Source organism: Terrapene carolina, unplaced genomic scaffold (genome assembly GCF_002925995.2).
Source record: "Terrapene carolina triunguis isolate 2854851 unplaced genomic scaffold, T_m_triunguis-2.0 Scaffold517, whole genome shotgun sequence".
Classification (NCBI taxonomy): Eukaryota; Metazoa; Chordata; order Testudines; family Emydidae; genus Terrapene; species Terrapene triunguis.
In genome coordinates this window covers 862,652-886,340 of record NW_020664868.1, presented here as the reverse complement: position 1 = coordinate 886,340, position 23,689 = coordinate 862,652, and the positions used below count along the sequence as shown (strand labels likewise).

The 23,689-nt window shown below is 55.9% G+C and overlaps 1 protein-coding gene across 1 annotated transcript; it reads right to left on the bottom strand.

Annotated features, from left to right (window-relative positions):
- Window positions 1–364: 364 nt before the first annotated feature.
- Window positions 365–20,852, bottom strand: CAPN12 (calpain 12). Its single transcript, XM_024216357.1, has 21 exons — window positions 20,625–20,852; window positions 18,901–18,970; window positions 18,055–18,176; window positions 16,548–16,681; window positions 15,999–16,167; window positions 15,075–15,158; window positions 14,170–14,255; window positions 13,315–13,389; window positions 12,522–12,688; window positions 11,878–12,056; window positions 10,935–10,946; window positions 10,259–10,467; window positions 9,054–9,096; window positions 7,893–7,946; window positions 6,832–6,889; window positions 5,798–5,862; window positions 4,800–4,868; window positions 4,138–4,216; window positions 2,357–2,473; window positions 1,232–1,290; window positions 365–391 (listed from the first exon to the last, which is right to left on the bottom strand). Exons 1-21 carry the CDS (start codon window positions 20,850–20,852, stop codon window positions 365–367), a joined length of 2,106 nt encoding a protein of 701 aa, XP_024072125.1.
- Between the last annotated feature and the right edge of the window lie 2,837 nt (window positions 20,853–23,689).

Genomic DNA, 23,689 nt, shown 5'->3' with positions numbered 1-23,689 from the left:
GTTAGAAGGGAGGGAGATTAACCACAGGAATGAACTCCCAAGGAAAGTGGCAGATTCTCCATTTCTTAAAGATTTCAGATCACGGCTGACTTTCTGGAAGAGAGACTTTAGCCAGACAAATTACTTGGCTCAATACAGGGATAACGCTGAACTACTTTGGCCTGTGTGATACCGAAAATCAAACTAGATAATCTAATGGTCCTTTCTGACCTTGAATGCTGTGAATTAGTGCAAAATGATTAGTGCAAAATTATCTATTCAATTTCTCCTAATGCATCCTCCTTAACTGATTTTTTTTTTATTGCATCTTGTTAGGTATTTGTTGCTGATCCTCCCAGGAGACGATATTGTCCACTCTTCCAGGTTAGGTGAGGGTAGCAAGCTCCAACCACTGAAAGGCAGAAACAAAACCGAACCGTTTAGCAGGCAACCCAAGTCTTTGTGTATCTTCGATGCTGTGTGTCAAGATAAGTGCTGCAAACCAGAACCCCCGTTGGAAGCTGCTTTAGGAAAGATGGTTGCGTGGGTCGTAGGAAAGAAAAAAGCAAGGAGTGGGGCAATATTTCACTAGCATTTTTTATACTCTGGGGTGGGTCAGGAAGCAACTCTGGGGTGGAATAGCCAGGAGATAGGCAAGACTGAGGGACGTCGGCAGAGGTGGTGGGTGGAGGCAGGAGTGTGTAGCGGGGTTGGGCGGCTGATCAGGATAAGCACAGCTGTGGGGAAGGAGCCCGGAATGGGACGAGAAGGGGAGAGGGGTTGTGGTTTGGGATTGCGGGTGGACTCGGGCTGAGATCGCGGTGGGGGCACTCTACTAGGAGGTGGGGGGCCGCCTGGTCAGGATTGAGGTGAAGCGGTTGGAGAGCCAGGAGTAGCTTGGCACTTTGCAGAGCGGAGTGGGAGAAGTTTGTCCTGCTGCACTTTACTTGGCTCAAACCAGCCCTTCTTCCTTCCACTGCGAAACAGGTGCGCCCAATGCCTTCTCTTGAAGGCCAAGACAAGGGGGTGATTACGAGGATGATTTGGTGCATGCCCAGACCCAGCAGTGGGGCATGAGGTGGTGCCGCACAATAGGGCAGGGCAGCCTGAACCCTGAAGCTCGTGAGCATGAGCTTCAGGCTTACTAATTGCTGCCGCAAAAACACTAGGGGTCTCGGCTCAGCTAGTGCCCAGCGTTGGGGCAATGATCGGCGGCCGCTATGAGCGAGGGGCAGTAATCCGTGCTTCTCACCTCCTTCTGCGTCATGGTGATCATCCCAGCACCAGCTTTGTCGTACTCTTGGCACTGCCCTGCCACAACAGAAAGAAAGCGAGACTTAGCAGGCAGGTGTTGCCCACATAACGCTCCTCCCCCCCCCCCCCCCCCCGTGCCTGCGTGCACACAATAGGATACTCTTCTGCCCTGGAACATGCACACTCATTTGCACCAGTGCAAGGTTGGTGTCAAGTGCTGCCATTCGGAATTGGTAGTGCTTGGCGTGGTCGCTTTGCATAGGTGTGAACGGCTGCATGGTGAGCACGGAATGGAGACGCCGACCCAGGGAACATCAGTCGCTGTCGCACACAGGAGCCTGAAGTTCAGCCCTTACATCCCAATTTGCATCACTGACTCCACGGTGTTAAAATTCAGCAATCCCAACATGCCCGAGAGTTGACATCGCGTGCCCACCACATTCAAGCAAGTGGAGCGTTCTGAGCCATTGTTCCAGTTTAGGTCGGTTTCCAAAGCCATGTGGCCCGCCACACAGATTGCTTTTAAATCCCCCTCTTAACTGAGCGGCTGGAGTTACCCACTGATTAATACATGGAGCGAAAGCTCAGCTAGTGCTGTAACCTCACACCCTGCTCTGACAGTGTCTCCCCTCTACTGCCCGTTCTCATGCTGGCTTCCCGTCTCTTGCTACAAGACACACCCCGGTTCAGTAAGAAACTGGGCTCGCTATCGGGCTGAGATCTCCGGCCTGTGCTGAACAGGACGGACAGACTGGGATGGTCAGAATTATCCATTCTGGCCTTAACATCTCTGAATCTCCTGCACGGGATTCAAACCTCTCCTCCTCGCCTTCAGCCCCCTTTACAATTCTCCATCTCTTCTCCTATTCCTCCCTTCCCCCAGCTCGCACCCGGGTTGCCACCGGGTCATGTTGCAAGGGGTTTATTTCTCCCGGCTCGTTCTGAGGAGACAGACGGGCTGAAGTGGAAAGGTGGGGAGAAGAGGGGTTACGAATGGCTGCTGACACTGGGGTGTTCTTCGCATGTGATTTGTGCACGTGGCTCTGCTGCTGGAGAGGCGTGGATCTGCACAGCCACTGGTGGAGCTGCTAATCATGTTCGCCTAGCGGGAGACCGCGCTTACTGAAGATGGCTTCTAGCTGCACCATGCAGGACAGGAAGCTGTCGAAGTCGATCATCAGGTAGCGGTCGCGGTATTTGCTTGTGATGATCTCCCTCAGCTGGTGGTTCAAGTGGAAACCTGCGTGCAAAGGGCGAAAAGGACAACGAAGGCCTGAGATTCACACAGTGTTCGGACTTTCACTGGGGCTTGTTGTGCAGTTGCTGCAGCTCGTACCCAGGGTGATTTTTGTCTTCTCCAGTTTAATACACCTCCATATCAACAGACACCTACTCGAAGCTGGGGGCTCTTAATGGATGTCTCCTGTCCTGGAAAGGCTGTATGGTCTAGGGGTTAAAGCACAGGCGTGGGGACTCGAGAGCGCTGCCACCTTTGCACAGAGAGGCAAAGAGGCAGCGAGATTAAGAGAATCCCTATTTAACTACTCTCAACGGCTTTGAGCTCTTGAATGGAAGGGGAAAGCATCGTGCCCATGACCTGGCCCTGGGTCAATTCCTGGGGCTAATGTTTAGCGCTCTTGGTGTCAGAGCTTTTTCCTGCTTGTATTGCAGTAACACCAACTCAGATGAGGGCCCCGCTGTGCCAGGCGCTGTACGAACACCCCTGGCAGGAGCTTAAAGAGAGGAAAGGATAAGATGGGGAGGGATAGCTCTGTGGTTTGAGCATCGGTCTGCCAAACCCAAGGTTGTGAGCTCAATCCTTGAGGGGGCCATTTAGGGATCTGGGTCAAAAATCTGTCTGGGGATTGGTCCTGCTTTGAGCAGGGGGTTGGACTAGATGACCTTCTGAGGTCCCTTCCAACCTTGATATTCTATGAAAAGGGGGAGGGGAACAGAGGCATAGGGAGGTGACTTGCCCAGTCACCCAACAGGTCCATGGCCGTGCTCAGAGTCTGGACTCATGGTCCTAGTTTAAAAACACTGGGCATGTTTAGTCTTGAGAAAAGACGACTGAGGGGGAACCTGAGACTAGCCAGGAAGGGCTGTTATAAAGAGGATGGGGATCAGTTGTTCTCTGTGTCCAATGAAGGTAGGACAAGAAGTAATGGGCTTAATCTGCAGCAAGGGAGATTTAGGTTGGATAGAAGTAGAAACTTTCTAACCCTAAGGGGAGTAAACAGCCTAAGGGACAGGCTTCCAAGGGAGGTTGTGGGATCCCCGTCACTGGATTGGACAGACCCCTGTCAGGGCTGGTCTAGGGTTACATGGCCCAGCCTCGGTGGAGGGGGCTGGTGTTGTTGACTGCTTGAGGTCCAGTCCAGCCCGATGTTTCTCTGATTTGAGGATTGCTGACTCTATTGCACAGCGGGTCAGGCAAGCACCCCACATTTTCCTCCCTGTCCCCAGTAGCCGGGATTTCCTGAGCTTGAGAAATGGCAGCGACGCTTTAGAAATCGGTGGCAGCATTTCCAAGGTGCTGGGCGGGGGAGGTGGGGGACACCTCCAGGTCTTTTTACCAGAGGGTTAAACCCCATTTCTGCACTCGGATGTGCAGTACAAACACAACCCACCCATAGGGTGGCTCTCTGACTGAATGCCTTGTCTCTATCCTCACGCACATCTGAGCAGAGTTCCACAGAGGGGGGCCCCCCCATTGATCCCTCTGCAGCAGTGTCCCCCGCCGCTGGCCAGCTGCTGTTTCCCCTTTGACCCCTCCACACCTTTGAGGCTTCACCCTTTTGGCAGGCATGGCCAATGCTGTTCCTACATCCCACCAAAGGTCACATAGCCGCAACCGTTTCTTTGTCGCTCTCCGCTAACTCCTGACACCACCACCCTCCTTACCCGCTGCATCCAGCGCCAGCTGCATTTCGTGAATGTTCATCGTCCCTGAGCGGTCCACATCGTACTCGACAAAGACAGCCTGTCAAATGGGAGCAGGAGAGTCAGGATCCGAGAGAGTATACGGGGCTTAAAACCTCACCCAGCCATCCCTGAGCCAGAGGCCAGCGCCAAGAGGAATCGAATTCAGGGTTTCACAATGAGATCAATGCACATGCAGCCCCCTGGTCAGTACGTTTTGTGGGTCTCTGACCCCGGTCAGTGCTGGGAAGCTGCAGCTCTCCCCGACTTGGCTGAAAGTTGTGACTCCTTGGCAGCTCTGAGGATCAAGCCCAGTGCCAGAGGCAATAGCTCGGAGAGGTGTGAGCTGCCGCTGTCCATCTCGGGAAAGGGTGAGCGCAGAGGCCCAGTGATGATTTAGGTGTGAGATAACTATTTCATTCCTGATTTTAAAAACGGGGAGCGGTGCCTTATTTTGGTGACTCACAGGGGCAGAGCTTGGAAGAGCACCAATCTTCCCCTATCCGCGGGAGCCCATTTCCTGGGCAGCCTACAGAAATGGGGATTGTTTGCTTCTCCGGAAGGGCAGCATGGCTAATAACCCAGCCGCTGCATCACTCGGGGGGGTGGGACTCGAACCCATGACTTTCTGCCACCGTGCCTACCTCCCATTCTTTAATCTTGCTCCACAGGTGCTTGAACTCTGGCAGCGTCAGTTTGCCAGTCTTGCTGTGCTGATGCCGCTCAGTGAAGGGAAAACACCAGCCCTGCGCAGGGAGGAGACGCGCGGCTCGCCAATTCCTGCTTCATACCCGGCTGGCTTTTGTAGCAAAGGGGATCCTGTCTCAACTTCCCCTGTTCTCCCACCACCATTCCCTGTTCAGCTTGGTGTCTGCGGGCTGCTCCCAGAACGGGGAGCCCCATTCGGGGATTCTCCGCAACGAGGCGGACGTGGCTCTTTGGACAGCGGTGTATGCTTTGACTGTGGGTAACCCACCCTAGTCTACATACGTGGTTATCAGGCTCCTACAGCTCACACCTGTGGGATGTAAGCCCTGCATCTCAATGGGAATTAGGTGCCTTAATACCTCTGAGGAGCTGGGACAAACTTCTTTAGCTCACCCTCTGGTAGGCACGTGCTTCTAGGTCCAGGGTTCAAACCCCACTGACCCAAGTGGGTGGGATTAGCCCTTTGAGCTCATTGATGGGGTTTCCCAGGGGGAGGGTCGGCAATCCAAAGTCCTAAGATCCCTTCATCGTGGGAGAGCTGGACCCCAGAGGCACTGCCCCTTCCTTAGTCATGCAAACAGCTCCCTTCTCCCCCAGCGAGGTCCTGTTCCCAGGCGGCTCAGGAACTCAGCTCAGGCCAACCCCACCCATAGAGCAACTTGCCGGAAACTAGCGATCCAGCTACTCCGGTTTCCCATCTCCAACAGTGGCTGGTGCCAGAGGACAGGGGAAGAGCCGCACAATAGGCAGATACGGGACAATCTGCCCCGTTGCCAGCAAGGGAAGATGGAGGCTGAGCATTGCTATCCCAGTTACAGGTGAGTTCCCTCATGCCAAGGCCCCGTTGTGGGGTTACCCTGTCCTGGGCAGTATGACGCCATGTGATGTTTTTTTCTTAACATCTCCCACCCTAGTTTTCTTCTCCAAAGGATACATCAAAGTGCTGGATGATCTTCTGGCAGTGCTCCAGGCCAAACCCATCTGTCTTCATTTGACTCTCTGCAAGGTAAGAATGTGGCAGTGTTAGATAAAGGCGTATCTCATGAGCCTGAGCGTGGGCGAGACGGGGTTTGGCCCATCATCTTTGCCGGGCCTGCAGTTGTCAAGAGGTGCTGAAGCAGCCTGAAGTGTTTGCCATGCTCCAGGAGGGGAGGGGAGTCTAGTGGTTGGAACAGGGGAGGCTGGAAGTTAGGACGGCTGGGTTCTGTCCTTGGCTCTGGGAAGGAAGTGGATTCCACGGGGGGGTTGGGAGTCAGGAGGGGAGTAAGTTCTACTGGTTGATAATGGAATTGGGGGTCAGGACTTCTGGGTTCTATTCGCAGCTCTTCCAGTAGAGGACAGGAAGTGTTGTCCAGCAGGCGGCCGAGGCCGGGGGGTCACGACTGCTGGATTCCATTTCTGCTGCTGGGAGGGAATGTCACCTAATGGTTAGAGAGAGGGGCCTGGGAGTCACCACTGCTGAGTGATATTCTTAGCTCATGGTGATTGGAGGAGTTGGGGGGGAGAGTGTGTTGTGTTGTCCAGTGGTTAGAGCAGGGGACTGGGAACCAGGACGCCTGGCTTCTCTTCCTGCCTCTGCCGCAGACTGCCTGTGCAACCTTGGGCATGTCACTTCCCCTCTCCTGTGCCTCAGTTTCCCCATCCCTCAAAGGAGGAGAACTGTACTGCCCTACCTCGCAAGGGGGAAAGTCCAAGTGTTCCACCTGCAGAGACACCTGCTGGACAGGTCCAGTCTGAACTGGTCAAACATTGGCTCCCGTGGTGCTGAACGGATTTATTTCCATTGCGACCAGACCCTTTCCTGTCTCGAGAGGGAGAACGCCTGGGGCAGGCCAACTTCCCCCCCTCTACGCTGAGTCCATTGGAGTCGGGGCTGATTTGGGATTAAAGCTCCTCTCTGGGATAGCAGAGCTAAGGAGTGCAGCACTGGCCAGGGAAGGGTAGAGGTGATTGCGCAGGGGTACTCACGCTTTGCCGTGACCTTGTTCAGGATATCCTGCAGTTTGGCAGCGTCGATCTGCTTGTCCTGCCAACCAAGCAACGCGAGCGGGTTGAAATGGGGTTTCCCAGGGGCAGGATGGATGCTCCAGGGGTTAGCAAGCTAGTCTGGTACGGGGTTCAATTCCTTGCTTTGCCACAGACGCCCTATGTCAACCTGGGCAAGTCACTTAGCTTCTCTGTGCCTCAGTTTCCCCACTGTGCAATAGGGATAATCACACTTCCCTACCTCGCAGGGGGTGGTAGGAGGATGAGAATATCAGAGCTGCCACACTGGGTCAGACTAGGGTCTATCTTGCCCAGTATCCTGTCTCTGACAGTGGCCCATACCAGAGCTTATGAGGAAGTGTACAGAACTGGGCAATCATGGAATGATCCACCTCTGGCTTCCAGCAGTCAGAGGTTTCGGGTTGCCCCAAGCATGGGGTTGTGTCCCTCACCATCTTGGCTAATAGCCGTTGGTGGATCTGTTCTCCATGAACTCATCCAGTTCTTTTTTGAACCTCGTTATACTTTTGGCCATCACAACATCCCCTGGCAATGAGTTCCACAGGTTAATTGTGCATTGCATGAAAAAGTACTTCCTCTTGTTTGTGTGAAACCTGCTGCCTGTTCATTTCACTGGGTGACCCCTGGTTTTTGTATTGTGGGAAAGGGTAAACAACACTTCTCTGTTCACTGCTTCCACACCGGTCATGATTGTCTAGACCTCTGTCATATCCCCCCCCCCCACCCCTTAGCTGTTTCTCTTCTAAGCTGAACAACCCTAATCTACATGAAAGAGGATGGGGTGCTCAGGTACTGTGTTAATGGGGGGCTGACAGATACCATTGGACTGCTTGAGAACATTGGGAATAGCCAGTTGCCTTTTCCATCCTTGCAACCCCTGTGTCACTTCAGTTGGTCTGAGGTCAGAACTTGGCCCCAAGAGCAAATCAAAGCGTTCGTGGGAAATCCAGAGCCCGGCTCTGTAGAAAAAGACCCCGATAACCCGCCCCAGTCAAACCCGGGATCCTCCCCACCCCACTTACCGGTCCTGCAAGCCTCAGGAAGGTTTGCTCAAATTCCTTCTCGTTGGGGATTCTCTGGGGAAAGAGGGTCACATTTTCAGGCCAGCTGCCTGTGGCATTTTGCCTAAAATATTTTCACCTGTGAAGAAACTCGGTAGAATCTTCGCCTGCACTGCAAGAGGCTCTGCTCAGGGTGCTGCTAGTAGGGGCCAGGGAATGAGGGATCATTGGGGTGAGACCTGGTAGGAAAGCGACCCCAGCGTGAAATGCTGAGGAAAAACTATGCCCCAAATTTTCCATTTAGTTTCGGATGGTTCCTAGGTTTTTAGACCCTCCAAGGGAAAATACCAGGGCTGTTTTTCCTCCTTTGCATTTCTAACCTGCTGCAGATGGGGGGCAAAGGGGTTGTCAGTGCACAAATCCGCACTCATTTCCTTACAGCCACTTGGGACTTATTGACACATGAACTGGAACCAGATCCCTTGTAATCCACAACGCTGGTTAGTTTGGGGCCCATCTGTGCGTGGACATTTTGGTTGAAGAGCACTGTAGGCTGCTGCCTTGTCCCCCTAGCTTAGGAGAAAATCAACACCACACCCACCGACACCTTCAGCAAACCCCAAGAGAGGACAGTTCAGCATAAATCCAACCACTAACTTCCCGTGAACCAGGGTCTCCATTGCCAGCGCTTCCCTGCTCCTGCAACTCTTCCCCAGTCCTTGCTGAGGCCTGATACCCCCCTTTGCCAGGCCCAAACCCCTGTTCTTAAAGGGGTGCTGCTTCAGAACAGGACTGGCCAGCCCCAGCTCTCTGGCCCTTAGCCGTATGTCTACACTGCCTCACCGTGTCTTAGAGCCAAGATCAGTTGACTCAGGCTCAGACTGCGGGGCTAAAAATTAGTGTAGACGTTCAGGCTCGGGATGGAGCCCAGGCTCTGGGACCCTCCCCCTTCACAGGGTCTCAGGGGCTGGACGCCAGCCTGTGCCCGAACATCTACACTGCGATTGTTAGCCCCACGGCCTACGTCAGCTTCCTGGCTAGGTGTGTTTCACCAGCGGGTGGACTTAGCCCTGCGTTGGGGACGGTGTCGAAAATTCCTGGGAAGCGCATTGAGATGCTGGGTGGAACGTGCTTCACTGGTAAGCCTGACTGTTCAGAGTAAATTAGCCGAGATGCCGTTACCTGAAGGGGTCTCATGTCTGCTCTGATTTCATCATCGATTTCCCTGGAAGACACAAGAATATTGCACAGTAGCTTGTTAAGATGGGCACTCCGTATCTGTCTATCTGAGGTACTTCGATGGCCTTCTGTTACTGGAGAACTGAACGCCTCACCCTCTTCAGTGTAGTTATCCTCATCCGCCTGGGAGGTTGGGAGATGCCTTTCTCCCCATTGCACAGACGGGGGAAGTGAGGCTGTGAATGACTTTCCCATGGTACAGAGGAAGACTTTGGCCGCCCCGGGAACTGAGTCTCCTTATCCTTCCACCCAGTATTGGGTTGTTTTCTTTACCCTTTTCTTTCTCTCTCTTCTTGAGCATCTTCCTTTTGTTTAGCCATTTAGAGTCAGCGTTCCAGCCCTCTCTGGGAGAGCACTTAGACATGCTTAAAGTTAAGCGTGTGCTTTGCAAAACAGGGATGGATCTAAGCACATGCTTAAAATGCATTGCAGAACTGGGGCCTTAAACTGTGCCATGCCGCTTACTGCTGCCATTGCACTGCTGCCCGATAGAGGGCGCTATCCCACCGGACCACACCCACACCCCGTTTGATCCTTTTCCCAGCTCCAGTGGTAGGAGACTGCTCTGCAGTGGCAGGGCTTGAAAGAATCACCATGCAGCAGATGGGAAATGCATGCCGCGCCTCGAGGTACCAGGCTGCTGTATAACATGGACTAGACATCATGCACACCCTCTGGTGAGCTAGGTATTTAACTTCATTGTAGGGTTGGGGAAACTGAGGCACGGAGCAGGGCCACGACTTGCCCAAGGTCACACTGGGAGACGGGGGAAGAATTGGGAAAAGAATCCCGGTCTCTTGAATCCCCCAGACCCACGTGCTCTGACCACTAGCTAATATTCCCTTGGAGATCCAGGGAAAGAACCTGACTCCCAGCCTAACCATTAGCCCCTATTCCCTTCCCAGAGCTGGGAATGGAACCCAGGAGTCATAAGCCCCCATCTTTAACCTAACCGCTCCCCCACACATCTGGGGCAGGGCGCCCGCAGTCCTGACTCCCACTCCCTTGCTTTAACCCCTCAGCCATGCTGTCGATGGGTGTCAAAGTGCAACGCACTATTAAACTGGGTGCACCAACCCTGCACCGTGCAAACCCCTGTTCACGGTTCTCTTTGCAAGGCCCGCGGGTTTCAGGAAGCTGGGACTCACAGGGACTTGTTTGCCTTCTCCGTGAAGATGCGCAGGGTGAAGTTGGACTCCTCCATCGGGTAGCCAGTGCTGGGGATGATGAGATAATCGCCCGGCGGCAGCCTGTAGCGGCCGGAGACATCCCTCATGGGCACGTGCGCGGTCCAATACACGGCACGGAGAGACGGGAGCAGCGCTCTCCTCTGGGACATGTTCTTCAGCTCCAGGTACTGCGGGGAGACGGGTCCGAAATCAGTGGGAGTCGGGTGCTGAAATAACTCGGAGGGTCTGGGCCAGTCAGTCTGGACCCTGGTCCGTGACATGGGATTGTAGTCAGTTGGTGCAGAGGTACTGGGTTCGCTTGCCTCCTAGCCAGTGCAAACCAGCTGAGTTCCATGGAAGCCAATGGAGTGACACCAGTTTACACAGGCTGGCGATCTGGCCCCATTGACACCAAAGGAACGACACCAATTTATGCCACCCGGGGATCTGGCCCTGTTCACTCCTTTTAGATCCCAGTCATGGATCTTTTCTGCAGTTCCCAACATGGCCCAAGCTCCTCTCTGCGCCATCCCCACCGGCATCCCCATGTTTTAACCACTGCGAATCAGCCGTCCGGCCGCAAGCTGGGATGGAAGTCCGGCCCACGGACTGAGAGCCAGGGCTGAGGGAAATCACAACCTCTCTCGCTAGTTACCTCCTTGGGCATCTGCAAGAGAAAAACAGAGCAGAGGGGGAATGAGAGCGACTGAGCAAGAACCCTGGTGGTCTCTGTGGTCATCCCCCTCCCTCCCCTGGGCTCTTCTGCCCTCTCCGCTGGGACACAGGGCAGTCTCTGACGAGGGGCTGCTCACACCGCGTCCCCACAGCATCACGAGGAGCGTTGGGTATCGGGGTCCCCAGCGGGATGCAGAACCTGCTCCGTTCCCGGTCTCCAGAGCTGATTGGAGCAGGCAGCTCCCTTCCAGCCACACCCCGACCTGCCCCGGGTTTCTCAAGGAAGCGGTAAGAGGCTGCAGCAGCCTTGTGGTGAAGGCCGGAGACTGGGGATCAGTTCGCATCTCTCTGGGCCTCCCTTCCCCATCTGTCAAATGGGGGAGAACGCTCCTCCCTCTGCCTGTTCAGGGGCTGTCTCGCTCGACATCTGCGCAGCGCCTGGCGCAACATGCACCCCGATCTTGGTGGGGTTCCAGGCAGGGCCCAGCATGAGGGGGCCTTGACCTCAGTTGGGGCGTCTCACTCCTCTTTGACCTGTCCCCCTTCCCAGCACCCAAAATCCCCCTTGCTAATACCTCCTTCCTCGCCCCTGACCCCAGTCCCGGTGTTGACTCTTCTGGGGGGATTATTTGCCTCTGACGTTAAGGGGGCTAGGGACTCACCCTTGGCTCTTACTGCAAACCCAAGCGCTGCGGGACAATTGCCCCGAGCCCCTTGACCAGGGGTGGGTAGCAGAGCAACTGCCCCCCCCCCTTGGGGCCGTCACTCTCCGTGGGCAAGGACACCTCAGCAAGAAGCTAGCTGGAGGCCGCTGGGTGGACAGAGAAGGTTTGGTGTATTGGGCCAGTGAGCTCAGCGGGAGGTGCTCCGGCTTACCCCAGGCCGGGGGGGGGGCCCTTACACTTCTCGGGGTCAGCCCGTACCTTCAGGATCTCAAAGCCAATGGGCAGAAAGTCCTTTCCCCTCTTCCTGTCCTGGCGCCGGTCCTTCTGCATCAGGGAGACCAGCAAGGTGCAGCTGGGGTCCAGGCGCTGCTTCCGCAGGTCGGCCTCATCCGCCTCCAGCAGGTGGACGTGGTACTGGGGGTTCATCCAGAAGCCGTCTGCAGGGGCGAGGCCAGGCCAGTCTCAGCATCATGGGGGTGGGGGGCGAGAGGGGGAGGCTCCACCCATAGGGCCATGTCGCCCTCCCCCTTTGTGCTTTTGAGCGGGGGGGGGGCGGGCGGTTGGCTGGGGCCAAAGAACCTCCCCCATCCCCAGGAATGTCTGCAATTGCTTCAGCGTGCAACAGCCCCCACTGCTGCTGCATCCTCTCCCCCAGCCCGTGGGGGGCTGTGGATCTGCCTAGTCATTGATCCCCCAACCCCATCCCAGGTTCTGCCCTTAAGGCCCTTGTGTGCACCAGCAGGCAGCCCCCCCATACGTCCTCCCCGGCCCCCGGATCTGCTGCTGCCCCTCAACCCTGACCCGCAGCCCCCTGCTGTCCCAGCCCTGTCCTCCCCCGCCCCCGGATCTGCTGCTGCCCCTCAATCCATGTCCCCACCCCTCCTTCGGGCAGAGCCCTTTACCTCGAAGGCCCGAGCTCCTGTACCCGCCGGCGGTATAGCCAGTGCTCCAGCGCCCCTGGAAGGAGTGAACGTTCCAGCCGACCCCCTTCTCCTCTTCCAGCAAGTCTGGAGTCAGGCTGCAGATCTCCAGGGCGTCAAAGAACCGCAGGAAGTCGTCCATTTGCATCCTGTGTGTTGAGACAGACGGAGAGAGCAGAGAGGTGCAGACACAGTCCAGTACTGATCCGTCAGGGAGCCCCGGAGCACCTCGCTCTGAGCAGGATCCAGCGGCCCAGCTCCCCAGCTGGCAGAAATCAGTTCAGTCCTGTCGACTCCAATGGAGCGGCACCAGTTCACACACCAACTGGGGATTGGGCCCCACCCTCTCCCCACACTTGTAGAGACTCCCAGGTGACCTAGCCTGTCTCTTTACTACATCACTGTTCAATAGCACATGGGGGGGAGTGGGCTGATTCCATCTAGCAGGTCAGGGTGCCAGAGTCCGGAGCCCTGCCACTGACCTGCTGGGTGACCTTGTGCCAGGCACGTCCCCTCCCCGTGCCTCAGTTTCCCCTCCCAGCCTTTTCCCATTTGGACTGTAACTACTCTGAGGCAGCCCCTGGCACAAGGGGGGACCTGATCACGGTCGGAGGCCTAGGCACTACCATAATACTACTGGTAGTAACAATAGTAATGCTAAACAGTGCCGCCTGTCATTGAACATACTTGACATGCCCTGTGCTGCCCTTTCCCACCCCTACCCAATATCCCCCAAATAGTCCCCTTTGTTGTGTGGGGGGGCTGGATCTCTTACCAGAATTCCCCGTCTTCCCTTCTCACGTGTAGGCGCTTCTGGAGCTGGGGATCCAGCCCCGCCCACAGCGAGGAGCTAAGCAGAGAGAAGGAGAAGGGTGCGGAGGTTAGATGTGCTACCCAGGACTCTGCCATCCAGTGTCTGGGCCATATAGACCCCGCACCTGCCCCTGAGTTACTGGCTCAGGTCCTTTAGCTCTGGTAGCTGAGGCTTGTGCTTTGAAATGCAGAATCCCACTCCAGGCAAGTAGTTGTGATGGGGGAATCACCAGGTTTCACACAGCATTACAAGTTCGTGTGCGAGCAAGTGGTCAGTCTTTGAAGAAACCCTTGTCGTTAATTTCATTTCGGGGCCCTCTGGGGCAAGCAGCCGGGGAGTTTGCGCTCCACCCTAATCTCCCTAACTCGAGTCAGTTCTTGGGGCTGGAGCCGGGATCTGCGTGGTGGGGCTGAGATCCTTGAACGAGGGGCTCACCTCAGTGCCATGTGGGACCAGCCTTGCTCCAGGACTGGCGTGTCTAATGTCTTTAATAGTTGTACTGAGAACATTCCCTGATGCCACGTCCCTGATTTCTCTTCCAATGGGAAACTGACGCCCCACACGCTGCTGCTGTTTGCAGAGGGGTGACAAGCTGGTGAGCACGGGAGCCTAAGCGAACAGAGCTGGGTCTGTTAGCTGAGGCTGGGAAGGTTTGTGTTTCATAGTGCAGAGATCCTGGGTGCAATCGCCGCTCACCCATAAAGCAATGCAGCCTGGGGGCGATGTACGTTGAAAGCACTTGTCAGAACACTGCCGGGTTCCTCATTAAAACTCTGCCCCTCAAATCCACCCCTCTCTTTTTTCCCCCGCACTCACTGGTCGCTCCACCGGCCGTTCCACTCCACCTCTCCCCAGGGGTTCCTCAGCCGCAGCAGCTTTAGCTTCTTGCCCCCGTGATCCAGCTGTACAAAGGCACGTGCGGAAACGGGCTTGAATCGTGGCACGCGGTCGCCGTTCAGGAAGGTTGCTGGGACCCTGCCCGGCCCATCACGCTGACCAATCATGGTTTCCTTGGGCCCTGTCTCTGTCTGCCTGTCAACTCTTGTGTTGTCTGTAACCCGTTACCCCAGTCTGTCCTGTTCTCTGTTTGTACAGCGCCTAGCGCTGTGGGGCTCTGGTCTGTGATAGGCTCCCAGGTGCTACAGTGATGTGGTAATTATCAAAGGATAGAGCTCCTCTGGCCTCGGTTTCCCCATTTGCGTAATGGGAATAATAACCCTTTCGTGGGCTATTTAGATCAGCAATAGGCAACTAGAAGGTAGCAGAGGGAGACAATATGGGGTGGGGGGAGGGGATTGAGTCCTGACAGCCTGTTGCGGGGGCGAGGGTGGGATGCCCTGACGGGGGGCATTAGCAAACCCACCCCGCAGCGGCAGGTCCTGTCCTGCAGGCTGAGCCCAGCTCCCCCTCCAGCCCGTTGGCTCTCACCGCTGTCATGTGACCTGCAAATCCACATGCAGGCGGATATCTCCCCCTGGCGCCGCCTGATCGCCTGCCGCGGGCTGGGGGTGGCCGGCTCCCTGGTTTACACTGGATCCCCATTTGGGGCAGGGATTGTCTGTGCAGCGCCTGGCACGATGGGGCTCTGATCTCGCTGGGGGCCTCCTGCGATACACGTCACAGAGCTAACCCGGCTATGTGTCTGCCCCCAGAATCCCCGAGCCCCGCCCGGCGCTCTGCGCTCCCTCAACCAGTGGAACCAGGGGTAGCTACGGGCCCACCTTGTGAACAGCCGTTATGGAGTAGGCGTGTCCCTTCACCAGCCCCTCTGGCGTGTGTCCCTCCATGTCCTCTTGCCGGGTGACCTAGGGGAGAGGGAAGAAACACCCCCACAATCCGGCTTCGCCTACGCTACAGCAAGGCACCCTGCTAAAAGACCTGGGGTCCTCTTGCCATGCCTAGGGTGACCAGATGTCCCGATTTTATAGGGACAGTCCCGATTTTGGGTCTTTTTCTTATATAGGCTCCTATTACCCCTCACCCCCTGTCTTGATTTTTCACACTTGCTGTCTGGTCACCCTCGCCATGCCTGCTACGCCTACTCCCGCCCAGTGCCCCCGGTGTGTGCCAAACCGCAAGCAGAACAGGCTGGGGGGTAGGGCTGTGTGCTGGGATCCTCAGAGCGCAGGGTTACTCCCACCTCTGCTACTCAGCTGTGGGGGTGGGGTCATTCCCCCGCCTGCCCGTTGCTTTGTCCGTAGAACGCCAGCTCTTTGGACTCTGCTTGTTACAGAACCTAGCACAATAGGGGACCCTGATCTCGGCCGGGGTCTGGGCAGTGCCCGGCGCAACGGGGCCCTGATCTCGGCCGGGGTCTGGGCAGCGCCCGGCGCGACGGGGCCCTGATCTCGACCGGGGTCTGGGCAGTGCCCGGCGCGACGGGGCCCTGATCTCGGTCGGGGTCTGTGTAGGTCTGGTAGCCAATATCGTAGCAGGTTCCTAAACAGCTGTGTGGCCCAGCCACCACTACAAGAAGCCAGGACCAGAGGGGAGAGGGGACGCCAGGACCAGCCCTCACACATGCCAGGAGCTGGGACTCGCAGATTAAGATCCTAAGCTCCTGGGTTCAAGTTCTGCTCCTGGTGCTCCACCCAGGGCCTATTATTACATCAGCGGCTGAGAGGAGAGATTCTCCCCATGCTCACCTTGATGTGTGCCCCCATCAGAGACCTCTTCGTGAGGGCCGCGCGGATGACTTTGAAGAGCTCTGGATTGGGCATCTTGAGCTGGTAGGTTTCCCCGACCCCGCCCGTGAAGTCCACGAAGGCCTCGTTCATGTACCCGCCGTTCATGGCCTCATAAGAGCCATTGAGCCTGAAATGGGGCAGCAAGTGGGAAGGGGAAGGAGAAAGGGAGCACGCAGGATTGGGAGGCAGGACTCCTGGGTTCTGTGCCCAGCTACAGGAGGAAAGTGGGGTCTGGTGGATTAGAGTGCGGGGGTTGGGACTCAGGACTCCTGGGGCCTATGCCAATGACTGTGTGGATTTGGACAGGCTCTGTGCCTCAGTTTCCCCCACTGTCAACTTGAGAGAATGACCCTTCCCCCTTTTCTCGGCTCTCTGAGTTCTCTGGTCAGCCAGTGTGACATCAGTGCCCAGGGTTGCTCTCTGTTGTCCAGCAGCTACATTGCCCCATGGGAATGCAAGGTTGGGTGCAAAGCTACCCGGCTGTAGAACAGGGATCAGCCAACTCACTTGGCATAGGCTTTCTCCAGCAAGGGCATCCAGAATTCATCGCTCTGGCAGGAGCGCACGAAGACCAGTTTTCCGTTCTTCACCGGCAGCCGGTCGTCAACCACCACATCCACCCACTGCCCGTACTGCCAGAACTGGAGGGTAAGAACCCATTAGCACAGTGCATGCTGCTACCGCACCCATCGGGGCTAGACCGTGTCAGTCCAACCCAGGGGGCCCCTGCCCCTATGATCTGGGGAGCTGCCTTTCCATTCAACGGTGCCACTATGGTGCCTTATGGGAGTTGTAGTTCAGTCATCTTGTGTTCCCATTCTCCTCTGTGGGCCAATCTCTCTGGCTGGACTACATCTCCCATGATGCCCCATGGCCAGGGATGCCTATGGAACACACCCTCCAACAGGCAAGACAGTGATGCATCCTGGGAGATGTAGTCCAAACCCGGGAGCCCTGGCCATACTGGAGAACAGGCTCTTGAGACCCTGGAACTACAATTCCCACGAGGCACCATGGTGGCAATTTTTTTAAATCAAAATATTTCAGGTTTTTGGGTATTTGATGGAAAAATTTTGGCAAGGCCCTCAATCGGGGATCAGCCCCCACAGCAGCACCCTCATATTGGAACGTCTCCAGCACAGAGCGCTGCCGGGGTTAACGGTACCCACTGGTCAGTGCCATGAAGCTCAGAGCCAAATTCCCCGCGTGTCTGAGGCTGTTCAGAGCCGGGGTTTTGGCTTAGTCCAGATTGATGCTTTGGGTGAGGGGGAGGACGCGAGTTTGCTGGAACATCGCAGGTTTGTGAGCTTGACCTGAATGAACCTGTTTGCTGCTTAGGGGAGATTGGAAACAATGGTGCGGGGGGAATGGAGACTAGGGGTTAGGAGAAGGTGAACAGCACATCCCGAGAGGGATTTCCATGAAAGCATAAGGAGTGACATGGAGCAGAGCGCAAGAGGTGCGGAAAGCGGCCAGGGCTGAGCCGTGAGTGCCTCTCGCTTCTGACAATCGGACCCTTCGTCCGTTCGGTCTTTCTGCGTTGTGGACAGGGCCAGCTCCAGCTTTTTTGCCGCCCTGAGCGGCGAAGGAGAGAAAAAGGGGGGAAAAAAAAGCCGTGATCGGCAGCACTTTGGTGGCTGCTCTACCGCCGCCGCTTCATTCTTCGGTGGCAATTCGGCGGCCGGTCCTTCCCTCCAAGAGGAACTGAGGGACCCGCCGCCGAATTGCCGCCGAAGACCCGGACGTGCGCCCCTTCCCACTGCTTCCTGCACTGGTGCCTGGAGCCGGCCCTGGTTGTGGATGGACAGCACCTGACGCATCGGCACCCTGGGGCCCCCGACGTGCCAACCCGGACGTAAAGACTCCCTTTCACTCCTAATGCACAGCCTAGGCTACCACCCTGCAACTGCCCGAGCCATCCCCCTCACCAGGTGGGGAAATGCCCCCTCTGCTACCGCCATCCGCCAGCTCCCCTGACCAGCCCCCTTTTTGTCCCGCAGGCTGGGCAACCCACCTGGAAATGGAAGATGCCAGCATAGTCCTCCCGTGCAAAGCTTTGCCCCCTGGGTACCACCCTGTGCATGAGCTGTGGGTAGAGGGTGAGAGACGCAGCTGCAGCCAGGAACCAGCAGTTGCCTGTTGGAGGGGTGAGTCGATTTGAACAGTTCTGTTGCACGGGATCATTTGAACCCACGACCTTTGGCGCTAACAGCTACAGTAAACCAGCTGCATTGGCTCAGAGACAGACTCACTGTCACCGCTCTGGGCAACTGTACCTGTATTCCCACTCTAGTCCAGCAAGGGCACCCGCTCTCCCCCTCCCGGCTCCCCAGCCGTCACCTCTCTTGAGGGGAGACCCATGTCTCTCTCCCTCCTGACCCCAGGGTCACAGCCCCTGCCTACACTGTGAATTCCCCAGCAGCCCAGACTGCCTAGGAATCCCACGGAGCCTTGTTCAGTTCCCTGGAAGCTCTTAACACTTTGCAATGCATTCGTCTGTTGCAATAACACACAAACGTTCGCATTTGGAATACAATGAGCTCCTAAGATGCGTATGTTAAACCGTATTGAATGACGTTTAATTCAATGAGGTTTGTCCTGGCGATGGCAGGAAACTGCAGGGAAATTCTCTCTCATGCACATGTACCTCTGTACTTGGGTTAGCAGCGCTGCGTCCCCCGTGTGCCACTCCAGGCCAACAGTAAAGGCACCGCAGTTGTGAGGCTGCAGCTACTGCCCACGTGTGGCGTGAGGGCTCTGCCAGGGGGGCTAAGTTTGCAGCCCACCTCTTTGCGCATCGTCCAAGGTGGAAGATGAAACCACGCGCAGGGCGCTCAGAAGGGAAGGAGAAGGTGCTTACCCAGCTGGCCCTGTTTGACATCAGTCCGGCTCATGTCCTCGTCTATGAACTTTGGGGACCTGCAAATTTCCTGCAAGACAGAATAGAGACGGGAGCTTTCTGGTTTGAGGAGTAAAGTCCAGCATGGAAATTATAGAGCAGGAGAGGAATGAATGGTTGATTTGTCATTTTTGATACCGCGATGGCAGGCGTCACCCGGTGGCGCTGTTACACATAGTCTTCCAAGTTCTGAGTGTGCAAGCCAGGTTTGAGTCTCATGCAGACATGCTGCATAGCTGTTAGCTTGGGGTTACACAAGGGTTTTGCGGAGAGGCAACTTGGGGAGAGAGGGAGCTGGGAGAGTAGCCAGCTAGTTTGCTCTCTGCCTTTCGCACTATTGAGTGTCAGTTCCTGAGGCAGAGTTGCTCCATGAGCATTGGCGTTGGTCTCTGATTCCCAGGACAAGGTATCGCCCTGCATGCTGTTTGACCATCTCATATCAAGACTGGGGCATGGATGTGAGTAAGGCAAGTTACACCTAGAATAGACACACGCGCCACATCAGTGATTTCACCCTCAAGGGGAAGCTAAACTGCCTGGCTCCAGACACCTGCTGCCATTCAGCACTGGGGCAACACTGGTGTCAGTAGTGGGATACTAGTGCCAGACGAAGGGGCAACACTACAGATGTTGTGTTCTCATCTGAAAGCTATTGATCCCTGTTTCTACCCCTCTGTGCACAGTGCATTCTTCACTAGCAACCGTAGCCTCAGCAGCAAACGACCTGCCACTGTTGTGGGGGCACGGTAGAGATGAGGTGTGGGGGGGGGGCGTTAGGCCGGTCTCAGGACCTTTCATCCATTCCAGCTGATGGGAAATTTCCCATTTGCAGCTGAGCTTGCAAGATTTCCACCATCCCAGGCCAAATCGTTGCTAGCACACCTTGCGTGGAACCCAAGCCCTGGTTTGGACTCAAGTCAGCTCTGGGGTCCCTTTGACAATGGTGTGAGAGCTTGCCTCAAGCAGTCAGAGCTCCTGCAAGGTCATGATCAGCGCTCGCCGCGGGACACACCTAGATACAGCCTAACCTCTGCCCGACTCCGGTTTCTGATTACTGAAACAAATCACTTGTCACTTGGCTAATCCTAAAGCAAACAATCAGAAGCGACACTGTGGTTACTCATTACACTATCTCCTAGAAGTCCATTTTGGAACTAGGGAAACTGAGGCCCAGAGAGATGCAGTAACTTGTCCAAGGTCACGCCGGGGGTGGTTAACCAGGATTTGAACCCTGAGTCTGTGTCCAGTGTCTTAACCACAAGGCCAGGCTTCCTCAGATTAGATGCAGGGACTCTCTCACTTTGTGAGTCTACACCTGGCACAACGGGGCCCCGATCTCGGCCAGGGTCTGGGCAGTGCCCGGCGTGATGGGGTCCCGATCTCAGTTGGGGTCTGGGGAGCGCCCGGCCCAACGGGGCCCCGATCTCGGCCGGGGTCTGGGCAGCGCCCGGCCCGACGGGGCCCTGATCTCGGCCGGGGAGACTCGGTGCTAATAAGACCCACTCCACCTGGCTCCCTTTGCTTCCTGACCTCCCGACAGAGGCAGCAGCATGGCATCCTCCCGTCCTCGGGAGTCTCGTGGGGATTCGCATCTTGCCTCTCCTCGGGGAGGGAGCCAGTGGCAGGAGGACCCCCCAGCCCTGCCTGCAGGGAGCAGTAACTGGCTGCGAAAGCATCCGACCTACCTGTGGCCTCTTCCACTCCAGCCCCTTAATATTCTCAGACCCAAGTCCGAGTTGCCAGTATCCAAGTGAGCTGGGGACGGCGTCGAAGAACGGGTCGGTGAAGAGGCGGCGCTGCTGCAGGCATTGCCGCTTGAGCTCCTGGTACCCCTGCCCTGAGTGCGGGACGGCCTGGGCGGGCTCCGAGCTCGGGTCGCTGAGGAGACGAACAGTGATCCCGGGGGAAGCCATGCTGAGCTGCGCCAGCACCGCACTGCATCAGGCACCTGTGCCGTCGCACGGGCGTGTCCTAGTGAAACCCGAGGCCTGCGTCAATGTTTATCAGCCTTTGTCAACAACCGGGTTCTGCCCCACATAAAACAAAGCTGGAAGGAGCTGGTTATTGATCTGAGTCCCTGCGCAGTTTGGCTGCTGTTAACTCTTTGCGGGGCTGGGGGTTGGTCCCATCCTACCGGGCGAGATGGGCTGTCACGAGACCTCCCACATCCTATTTGACTGTTGATTTGGGTGTTGAGTGGTGGAGAGGAGGGAAGGATGGACTAGTGGTTACAGCAGTGGCGAGCAGAAGCGCAGGACTCCTGGGTTCCGTTGACACCTCTCCTCTCTGGACCTCCCTTTCCCCATCCGCTGGCAACGTGCAAATGGACCAAAGTGTTCAGAGCCGGTTGCCTAAAGTAAGGCTCTTTGGTTCGTAACTTGGCACTGCGCGGTGCCAGCGCCCACTGTTCTGTGGGAGCTGAGTGCCCCCAAATCCCAGTGAAATCAGTCCCACACCCACCCCAGAGCTAGGAATAGAACCCAGGAGTCCTGGCTCCCAACCCCCCTGCTCTAGCCACTAGACCCCACTCCCCTCCCAGAGCAGGAAATAGAACCCAGGAGTCCTGGCTCCTAGCGCCCCCAACCTACTAGAGATCATTCCCCTCTCAGACCCAGGCATAGAACCCAGGAGTCCTGGCCCTCAGCCCCACCCCCTCCAAAGCCCACTGAAGTAAATGAAAAGAGACACACCCTCACTCACTCTGTACGTTTTGGCCCAAGATATAAAAGGGTTAATTCCTTATCTGGGACACATCTGGTGAGATAGGTACCTTTGCTACTCTAGAGATCATAAACCAGTGTGTTATCAGGCCCGTGTGGAGGAGTCGTCCCAGCCAGGACCCTTGGCCTGTGCCTGCTCTGCCCTGCGCTGTAGCAGACTGGGTGACGCTGACGCCCACTCGCTACTCAGCACAAGTGCCTGGGAACCAAGTACAGCTGGGCGGCCTGCGCTAGACGGGAGCTGCTGGTCCCTCCCGGCCTCGACCCCCTTGGATGGAGGAAATAACCGAGTTCCCTCACTAGCTACGTGGCCTGGCTGCACTGGCGGGCACTGCCACGGGAGGGGGCTCCCCACTATGGTGAAGGATCCGACCCGATTCCTGGACCCTGCAGGTCTAGAACCGTGGTCACCGGAGCTGAAACCCAGTTTGCTTTGTTCTGTGTAGTTTCCCCTCCCCTCGGGGGGTGCCCAGGGGTCCTGGCCGACCCCCACGTGCTCAGATATTGCGTTCTCTTCCACTCCAGCCCCTGGACAAGCACAAAGCAGGACACAGGTTGTGCCTCAGAGAGCTCTCGGTCTAAATCACCCATCACAGCCTGTGACGTTACTGATATAATCTGGGACCATACAGAACATGGTTGCAACCAAAGTCCTGTAGTGGCACCAAATCTTGTATAAAGGGGGTCAAACGAGGTGTCTAAGACAAGATTCTGGTTTGCTGGTTATGATTATGCTGTCTATATGTGTGTATCAATTTTGTAGTTGAAGTTGTGAATATTGGCTCTACACTGTCTGTATTTCAAACTTATGCTATGCTTCTGGGTGACATCCCAGACAAGTTGGTGTTAGCTCTGCCTAGCCTGCTTGATGGCCCGTTAAGGACCATCAGCTATACAATTGACCCATGGAGACAAGGCAGATACGCCTTGTGACTCAGCAAAGTATGCAGGGACTGGCCCATGTGACTCCAGACTCCATTTTGCTGTAATTTTCCACAGTAAGAACAAAGAGGGGTTCTTACACCTGGAAAAGACTATAAAAGGCTGATGCCTCATCTCCATCTTGTCTTCAATCCTACTTCTTACCTCTGGAGGGACTTTGCTACAAACGGAAGCTCTACAGAAAGGACTGAATGACCCAGCCCAGCTGGGGATGTATTCCAGAGACTTGATTTGAACCTGCAGTTTATTTCATCACTGCTACAAGCCCGAACCAAGAACTTTGCCATCACTGACTGTATTGATTCCATGTAACCAATTCTAGCTCTCATCTATATGTTTTTCCTTTTACGAAAAAACCTTTAGATTTTAGATTCTAAAGGATTGGCAACAGCGTGATTTGTGGGTAAGATCTGATTTGTATATTGACCTGGGTCTGGGGCTTGGTCCTTTGGGATCAGAAGAACCTTTTTTTTCTTTTTTTGGGGTATTGGTTTTCATAACCATTTATCCCCATAACGAGTGGCACTGGTGGTGATACTGGGAAACTGGAGTGTCTAAGGAATTGCTTGTGTGACTTGTGGTTAGCCAGTGGGGTAAAACCAAAGTCCTCTCTGTCTGGCTGGTTTGGTTTGCCTTAGAGGTGGAAAAACCCCAGCCTTGGGCTGTAACTGCCCTGTTTTAGCAATTTGTCCTGAATTGGCATTCTCAGTTGGGTCCCGCCAGAACCGCATCGTTACACAGCCCCACCCCAGGATGCAGCTCAGGGAGACGCCTCCTTAGCAGCAGCCACTGGGGGGCTGCAGGGCAGGACTGAGGGGCATCGGCCGAGCTGTGTGTGGTGGGGGGAATCCCAGGCTGGGATAGCAGAGGGGCTGCGGGTCGGGACTGAGGGGCATTGGCCAAGCTGTGTAGGGGGGATCCCAGGCTGGGATAGCAGAGGGGCTGCGGGTCAGGAGTGAGGGGCATCGGCAGCAATAGCTTCTGTGACCCCAGTCCAACTCGGCTACAGCACCTTCTGCTGGCTCATCAGGCTACGGCAAGCCTGCAGGGCCACTGACCATTATTTTTGAAAATTCATGGCGATCGGG